Consider the following 9,734-nt stretch of genomic DNA (forward strand, 5'->3'; position numbering starts at 1 on the left):
CGGACGAGTTGTCCGACGGACGAGTTGTCTTGCACTGACAGCCAAAAACAACGCCGTGTGGCCGTCAAGATCACAGCAACCAGTCACAATCCGTCTCCACAAGCTGCCCGTTCCAAGGCATTGTTGTTGTCAACATGATGCCAGCTTAATCTTTGCCATCAGAATACAACATTGTCATATTTCCAGCGAAATATTTGTGACATTTTGGGAAATTCTGTCACAATTTCGTTCAGCATCACGGCCGTATTTCCTCTCTTACCTACTCGCCTCGTGTGTATACATATCAAACGGACATGAAACGGACGCACGTGTGTGTGCAAAGTATAAACACCGCTGATGAAGAAGCTGTTTAATTTCCAGAGAGTGAAAAACACTGAACTGCCACTACAACAATTTGAAAGGTCGTAACTAGTTTATTTATGTGGCAAATAAACATGTAGTTTTCTTGTTGTGTTAAAATAAAATGACGGAATCATTTGCTCAGGTCTTAAAAAATAATATTTGAACATTGTAATTTATTGATCATGCTTCTAAAAACACCCTGTGGATTTTCACGGTAAAAGGTTATCCTTTAGTTTGGTTTCGTAAGTTATCTTATACAGTAACACTGTTTAGAGGCCGGAACAAGACAATTTCATTTGCAGCAGACTGCAGGGCCCCTGAACATGGGCAGCAACAAACCAGACTAGACAGCAAAACTAGAAATCATGTTTGTTCAAAACATCTGTGTTGTATGTATTTTGTTTGTTTTTACACTGAGCGAAATATTGAAATCACCTTTGCTAGTTATTAGTTTTAATTGCTATGCGTAAGAACATGGTACTCTAACCTCTAACTTACTCGCAGCAGTTAAAACCTTTTACTGCGGGCTTAGGTGGGCGTTTGTTTACGCCGCATGGCGGTGATGAACACCCCCTTTTACTGCGGGCTTAGGTGGGCGTTTGTTTACGCCGCATGGCGGTGATGAACACCCCCTTTTTTGAAGTGCTCTCTCCGTCTTTATGTTAATTAGCTGAACCTTCGCATGTGTTTGTGTGTGGCAGCACCGACTTCGTGATTTCATGGGGGTGGGGGTCCTTTACACGGCAAAGAAAATACAGTTTGCGAATACTTTGGTTTTTTTAAAGGTTATTTTCAACCTAAATATTTGTGAACAGTTCAACATTCATAGTTTAAATAAAAAAAACAAATTCAGTCACAATTACAGTTCTGAACTAATGACTGTTCAGTATAAATACATTACAACGGGTCTAAAAAATAATATATCCTTTTTGGTTATTAAAAATATGTTTCTTTATAATTAGGTTCTGTTTACAATAACTTCTTCATTCGTTTTTTTCTGAGAATATAAAAACAATAAGAAACACAACAGCAACTATGGTTTCGTATAATATATTTATTTTTTATTGCTGTTTTTATATTATTATTTTTTTGCAATTGATACAATGGCCATTCATCATTTTTAGTTATATTCCTAACTTGACTGACCACAAAATTGCTTTACTCATTTTACAACGTAAATTGTTTCCTATGACATGTTGTTTACGATTTCAGGTAATTTTGATGTAATTGAGTAAGGAGTAACATCATTTCCGTTTTGTATGGCCATCTCTGTATGATGAGGTATGTAAACAGCCGTTATATGCATGCAGTCGACAGTACAGACAGGGATTTTTTTATATATCTAATTTGCATAATTGTCAACAGCGCCATGCCGGCTGTCTGGCTGCGGGCTTATTCGCATAGTACTGCTATTTCTATAGCCACGGCCAATGTGTAAAGGCATTGTACGTTGGGCGCTTCTCTCCAGCCTTTTGTCGCGTGCTGCTCAATGTGATTGGGCTACACGTGTGTTATGACTGACGGATTGGGGAGACGACGTACTCTAACAGCACAGACACGCCGCACGACCGAACCAGACTTAGCAATGTTATTGGACAGTACGCACGCGGATATCTGAATGGGAACTGCAGTGAATATTTATCATTTTCAGTTGGACACTTTCTACGGACAAAATGGAGCAAATACAGCCCCAACCTTTTAACCATAATCTGGACAAAGTATTGAAGAGTTATCAAACAGTAGCGATGTCTAGTTTAGGTGGACCTAGCAGTTTCAACGCCCGGTGGGCAGCAAGCTCCGAAGCCATGGCGATTGCACGCAAGCTCGTTGGACTGGAATCAGCGGCCCCAATGACGGCCGTGCCAGGAGCAGCAACAACCACAGACGGCCACATGACCGGGCTCAATGTGGCGCTTATCAAACCATCGGAAAATATCATGGCAGCCTCGCCGCAGGGACAGCCAGCCAAGAAATCAGCCGCCAAATACCTTGATTTCGACCCTTTGCTGCACCCACCGCCATTCCCCATCCAGCAAATGCCCGTCTTCACACCCATCGACCAGTCGTCCGGTGAGAAATGTGAAACTGTTCTTGAGAATGAGACTATCTCTTGCTTTATTGTGGGCGGGGAAAAGCGGCTTTGCCTCCCCCAGATTCTAAACAGCGTCCTTCGCGACTTCAGCTTGCAGCAGATAAACGCTATCTGCGAGGACTTACATATTTACTGCTCGCGATGCAGTCCTGACCAATTGGAGATTCTGAAATTTACGGGAATCCTGCCGGCAAGTGCCCCATCCTGTGGCTTGATCACGAAAACCGACGCAGAGAGACTTTGTAACATGCTGTTATACGGCCTTTTGGACACTAAGCAGTATATGCTTCCGTCACCACGATCGCACGGCAAACACGGAAATATGCTCCGTGAAAACTGCATCCCGGTCTATCACGAGTGTTTTGGGAAATGCAGAGGTGTCGTCATCTCGGAACTTTACATCAGTCCCCACTCCCCCTGCATCGAGTGTTCAGAATGCAAATGTATCTTCTCCCCGCAGAAGTTTGTGATGCACTCCCACAAGGGGAAAGAGAATCGCACTTGTCATTGGGGGTTCGATTCCGCTAATTGGAGAAGTTACGTCCTCGTGTCCAGACAGCAAGAGACCGATGAAAAGTACCAAGCGGCACTGGCAGACATGAAGGCCAAGTTTGACTTTATGAGTCGCTTCAAGAGAAAGCATGTAAGTAGCGAGCACCAGTCAGTAACTCACTGTTTTTTATTCCAGAGATCAGCATAAGGACAACAATAAGAAGAACAACGTAAACGTACCTCTACCTCGTCCCCCCTAATCTCTAGCACTATGAGGTTCGTTCCGCTACCGTCACCACGATATAGCGGAACCAACCTCAAAGTTCTACTGAGAGACCTCTTGCCTTTTGAGTTTCTGTCTGCGAATGTTTTGTTTTTATTTATCCTGTGATTGTTGTTGGAGCCCCTGAACATGCATTTTATAATGAGCATTTCACACTTTTGGGAAAAGTTGCTGAGTCCGACTGGCACTTTTCATTCAGTTTTATGACCCTAAACAGTAACTCTCATTGAGAGTCGTAACATGTGGAGATAGGACCAGTTATAAAAGGGCCTGACCTTTCAACTCCACTAAGCAGAGTATTTCTTGAAGGCTAAACAAAAAGAGTTGAAAAGGTGCTTACAGGTCAAATTTTGCATCTTTTTTTTGTTTGTTTTGTACTGCTGTATAACTCCAGATTTACTGAGAAAAAAACAAAATTTTCCAACTGCCAACTTAATTCACAGGCCTGGAATTCCATCTTTGACTTTGAGTGGGCAAGGCCAATTTTATTTTCAGATATAATGCTGTCATAGAACTGCAGTGACAAGCATTGCTGTGCTTACATATTCCTGGTCAATGAGTATTGTGAAATTTGATCCTTTTTTGTCGAGTGAAATGATGGACTTGCTCCAGCGGAGATATAAATGCCATAGGACTCTATCGTTAAGTCTCCAATTAGGAAAGTGGGGGCGGAGATCTCCTAACAAAAAATACAACAAAAAATGTATGACTTTTTGCTTTAGGGAATCCAAAATAAGTGATCGGAATTAAGATATGAATTAAGATAAATGCGCAATTAACTTTGATAAAAAGCAGTATTTAATACTTGCACTACATGTCTGTGGCAAAAACTTTGTATGTTTTGTTTAATATTGGAGATAAAATGCTAATAATAGGTTTAAGTTCAAAGGCTTGAGACTGTACTGTTTAGGTTTTCCCATATCTGGAACCAAGGGGCTTGTTTGTTTTGAAATTAAAAATTTTTTCTGTGCAAATAATTGAACTTTTTTTTACAAAATGACAACAGCTGATTTTTAGTCAGACTGCTGAATGCTGACTCTGTTTTTGTTTCAACATCTTCATAGTAAGTCAGTCTTACATGATTTTTGTTGTACCAATCGGTGTCAAATTGTCAGAATAACCACTTCCCCCAAGGTAAAAAATTCCACACAAACTCATTCTAGGTTCTCAAGTGAAAAAAAGTTATCTTAAATGTCCGGGTAGGATTTTATAAAAAATAAAATCCATGCAGCCACCAACAACAAGAAGGTGGGTAGGATGCTAAACAGAGTAAAAACAATGATATTACACAATTAACTGACATTATTTGTTTATGCCATACAACAGCTTTCCTGATCAGTATTACATTGACAAAAACTAATCGATGACCCTACCTTTAAAGTCTGGATACTGGTCTTCTACTCAATGTTGGCCACATGGTTAATGGGTATCATATGAAAGTATTAACGGCATCTCTAGCCCTTTAAAACTTTAAAGAGCAAGAAGAAAATGATCAACTTCCGTCTAAATGTCAGAGTGTTCGTACATCCTAACATCAACAATTCCTGGCACGCAAACATGGGAACCTTTTTTTCCCACCGTTCTGAAAACAATGCCCAATGTTTGCTTTCTTTATCGGCCCGAGTTTTGACTGATAACTTTAACCTAGTGGCTGAGTGGTAGTTAAGGTCGCATACAAAATGCCTTAATTATGAAGTATCAGTTGCAATTTTTAGTCCGACAACAGAAACATGCCCAGTTTCATCGTAATCTGCCAAATGCATTTAATTTGTAACTAATAGTACATGTCAGCACATGTTCTAACCTTTATAATGATGGTGTACTACATGTTTGTACTACAAGTACAAAGTACAGGAAACCCAATTTACATAAAACACAATTAAGTTTAAAGACTGCGAAGGTGGATTTCTCGTTAAATCCGTTCTCCGTGTCTTTTTAGTTTCAATGTAATGCGAAATGACAGATAGTTGGCTGTGGAATGGCATGGAGCAATAAGTAAGCAGTATTTTTGTAGATGGAAAAAAGGGTCCAGTTCTGTATCTAATTCAGTCCAATTCAGTCAGAAATTTTTCGGCTCTCCTTTAGAAACCAGAAAGAATGGCCTGGATTTACGATTCCAAATCATCTTTTTGAATCGTTCTCTCAGGAGAACTGTCAGTCAGTTCTGTCAAACGGTGCCAATGAGTAGACATTTGGTGCAAGATTGCAAAATCAATATGAAAATGTTTTCAAAAAAGGCAACGTTAATCAGTGGGGGGTCCTCTCTGGCAGGAAGGTTACTCATGAAAGATCTGTCCAGGAAGTGTTGGTTTATCGCGGCTGGCGGGGAGAGGAGGGGTTTCTAAGGTCTACTTCTTGATAACACAACGTTATTTAAGGTCTGCCCATTTCTCTTTTTACAAAAAAAAAACAATTCAGAAGCAGAAAGAAGAAAAAAAATTGCTAAAAGCACTAAGCACCCCCTATTAATCCGTGCGCCATTTAAATTGTCCTCTTCCTGCGTTTCTTTGAAGATTGTTTATCTTAATCATCTTTAACTGGGTGTTCCCTCGAGGACATGGGGGGCATTTTTCTGGAGTTGGCTCGCGATGCGAGACGATCTTCTCATGTCTCTTGACTCTCTCTCCAGTCCTGCGATCTGGTTAGTGAATCCTGATGCTCCTTGTGGCATTACAGTGCTAAAACGGCCAGGAAGTCCATTATTGGAAAAGCAAACGGTAGAACGGAATTTGTGACAAATAAAAGAAACAACTCCACAAATCATTATCTTCCTTTCTTCTGGCGCTGATAACCCCCTATTGCTTAGAATACAAATATCTGAAGAGAAATCAGATTCATGAGTTGTCCTGATTTTAGGACTTTTCTCAAGAGTCAAAACCTCCTTGAGCCTTAAGAAGTATTTTTAAAAGCAATCGCCAAATGGAGAAAGATTAGACAAAATAAAGTCCAAACTTTGCTTATTTCTTGTGATGTGGATTATAACAAATTAACATCTGAGTGGTTCTGGGTCAAGAAAGACGCTGAATCTTGTAGCCATTTTCCCATGAGTTTTTTAATTATTAAATAACCTCCCTGCATCTGAAAAAGCACATTTTCGTAACCTTTTGGACTGATTGATTGTCTGAATGATTATTTGTCTCGCTTCTTGCTACATCTCGTCAAGGAATACTAAAATCCAACTTCTATTCAATATTTATTAGAGAACCATTCAAATATACGAGAATGAGTTTCAGTTTTCAGTTTATAAATTTGTTTTTCAAAATTCCAAAACTAATGATGCAGAATGTAAAAGATTACAACATGATGTGAAATGGCTGAGCATAACTGAATGGTTTATTTATATCAAAAGAAAAAAATGAGCATAATTGGAGATTGTATGTTAATTATTCACATCTTCATTGGGGAGGCACGTCCGAACATGCCTTTGTGTTTACCCTGCATGCATTTCCTATCAAATAACACGGTACCCTTTGGAGGACTGCAGTAAAATTGCGTGCGTGTTGAAAACCCTTTGGGCATCATGCCAATTAAGTCTTTTTACATTACATGACAATGTTTGTGCTAAATATAACAAAGCAAAGCGTGTTAAAAAATTTGAGTTAATGCCGTTTTTCCCTCTAACAAAAATAAGCTCTTAAAGGGTTTGGGTACTTTTTGTTTACAAAACACAAACTTTCACAGATTTACATAACAAACAGTTTTATGATAATGATGGCAGAAAGCTTCCCTTAAAAAATTAGGTGCTGTTGCCTGTAGTTTTTGAGAAATGAGTCAAGTCAAAAATAGTTTTCTTCTCAGTGAGACGAAAATCATTTTATTTACCATGCACAATGGATTTACCGGTGCATAATCTGGGTGACTCTCCTGAAAACATTGATCTGTGATTTTCACTTTTTTTCTTCAAAACTTGACTATTGAAGCTGAAATTTCTACAGGTAACTTATTCACAGTGAGGTCTTTGCCACTGTGCCCTTTTCCCTATAATATCAGGGATTTGTATCATTGTGTTGGTACTATTTCCCAGAAATTTGAAGAGAGACGTCTAGACCATTCTACAGCCTCTCTCTCTTCCATTTCCTTTATCCTTGACTGAAACACCTGCCTGTTGACCTGAATGACCCCAGGACGTTGTGTACATGTACTCAACACTTCCTATTGGATAGTGAATTTTAAGACTAAAAGGCAAAATTGACTGAGTTTATCCCGAAACTATGTAGGTGTGTGATCCCGGATGGTTGTTGTTTTTTTCAATCAGGTGATTTTTGGGAGTGTTCCCTGGCCAATGAAGTTAGGGAGTGGGTAAAAAATGTAAAGTGCTGGTTGCAGAAAACAGTTTACTCTTTCAGTGCCGTAGTCGATCGTGTACGATGCATTCAAAATTATGACTTCTGAAGTATTTTTTGGTTTTAGTTGTTAAAAAGTTGAAATAATCGTACGTAGGCCTCTATGTGATATCACAAGAGGGCATAATTACTCAGTTAGCTTTGAAATGGAACGTAACACAAATTGTACGGGATACATTTTGTTTGATGGGAAAAAAACTTGTTTTGTTACAAATCTTCTTTTCTAAAAAATTTTAAAAGCTGGGCAAAGACTCACCAACAAGTTCAAAGCAGCAAAGAGTTTAGCAGCATGCAAACTCACAAGAATAATGCAGCTAAAGAATACATTTTACACTTTGTGCGTTCGCAATTCCATTTCTTTCATTTACTTTGTGAGGTTCTTACACAGTTGAGGGCAAGGACGAATTTCACAAATGGCCAAATTGAAAACACAAAATTGACTGACCAGTGTTTAAAGCATTCATGGTAAACTTAACTGCATCTGTTTTAGACATTAAGACTGGCATTTTAAGCCTCTGGTGTAATAAGAAAAATAATTATCAGTGATTATCACACATAGGGCATTGCCCTGGTTTAATCGCCCCGATGTCAAATCCCTCTTGGAACGCAATGTAGCAACGGTTGCTATCAAAAGACAAGTTGCTTTTCAAATTGGTTGCTTCTGCAAAGTTAACAGCTTCCCCCAGGATGTTTTTTTTTACAACTCCAGTTAAAAGGAACGTACTCCTTTGATTTTCTTTAACCGTTTGATTGTTTTAATCCTATAAATGTGTAAAACAAAACTCAACTGTGAAAGTTTCATTTCAAAAGATGATAGCGTTTTTGAGAATTGCAAATTCGGAGCAGTTAAGTACACTCAGTGTAAAGAGTAATTGGTAATTGGAATACACAATCTTTCAAATTTTTTGAAAAAAATTCTAAATTTTTCTCCATAACCGCATTACTTCAAAGTGAAATGCTTCTCAAAATGCTATTCGCTATCGAAGAAAACTACTCTCCTGGTTCATTCCAAATTCCAATCTATTCTTTTTTATTTACAGGATGTTAATAAACCCTTTTTCTCAGAAACTCTGCACTACTCTGCCTGCAGCCGTTGTCGAACCTGCAGTTTTGTCACATCACATTTTGTCGGACCCAATTATAAACAAATGAACCTACAAAAGGTATATTCTGCCATACATGCAAACAAGGTTTCAGTTGATGTAATGGGTGTTGAAGTGGAACAAGAAAACTTGATGCAATTAAAATTCAGCACATACCTTCACAAGTCACTCCATGGGTTTTCCTGGAATAAATCTTTCAAAGGATTCTCATGACCCCCCCCCCCCAGTCCCCTCCCCACACTTCTGCTGGTTACCACCCACCACTTTTTTTTTCCCCTAAAAAATTCAATGAGGAATTTTTCTTAAGGTTTTTTAACACGTTTAACCATGTATGGACCGCTCACCGAAAACTTTCATTTTGAGTTCCATTCAATCAGTTTGGGGAGGTGGGGTGGGGTACAAAACTCCAGACTTTCAAAAAAGGACCTAAAACATTACAGATCATGGACTAAAATACATGCATTTTTTGTTTTACTTGGCTACATGAAAAAACCTTATTGAAATTCTTACTTACAAATTAAAACTGAGAAAATAGGAAGTTTTTAGCGGAATGCTAAAAGCTTACAGACCAGAAGGACCTGTGGTAATGCCCGAAGTATTTCATCTACTGACCACGTGGCATGGTCCTAGAGCACAGTATCCATAAAACCATTAACATGTAGCCCCACATGTAGGTCTATGGTCTAAGGTAACCCACACTGGATCAGTGTGGCCATTAACCTGGCCACAAACTGAAAATCCACAATCCACAATGACCACAAGTAAAGTGACCCATGTGAAAAGATTTGACCCTGTGTCCGACCCTGACCCTGTGGTCTACCATAGAGTAATGGGTCTAGCAATTGTGCATTGGACCAAGGGTTAAAGGCAATGGACACCTTTGATAAGACCAGTATTCTCACTTGGTATCCTAGAAAAGCCATAAAATAACAAATCTGTGAAAATCTGCACTCAATTGATCATCGAAGTTGCAAGAAACTAATGAAAGAAAAAATAACACTCTTGTTGCAAAAACGTGTGTGCTTTCAGATGCCGAACCAAAGGCTCCCTGCCCAAGTCTTTTATTTTTAAGTCTAAGA

General features: G+C 39.0%; 1 protein-coding gene across 1 annotated transcript; it reads left to right on the forward strand.

The window, feature by feature from the left end:
• The first annotated feature begins 1,830 nt into the window (after positions 1-1,830).
• LOC117302646 (ski oncogene-like) lies at positions 1,831-5,554 on the forward strand. Its single transcript, XM_033786630.1, is given in 3 exon segments — positions 1,831-3,128; positions 3,462-3,541; positions 5,356-5,554. Coding segments are annotated over 3 exon segments (1,392 nt in total). The 5' UTR covers positions 1,831-2,015.
• Positions 5,555-9,734: the final 4,180 nt, after the last annotated feature.

This window comes from Asterias rubens, chromosome 18 (assembly GCF_902459465.1).
Source record: "Asterias rubens chromosome 18, eAstRub1.3, whole genome shotgun sequence".
Taxonomy (NCBI): Eukaryota; Metazoa; Echinodermata; class Asteroidea; order Forcipulatida; family Asteriidae; genus Asterias; species Asterias rubens.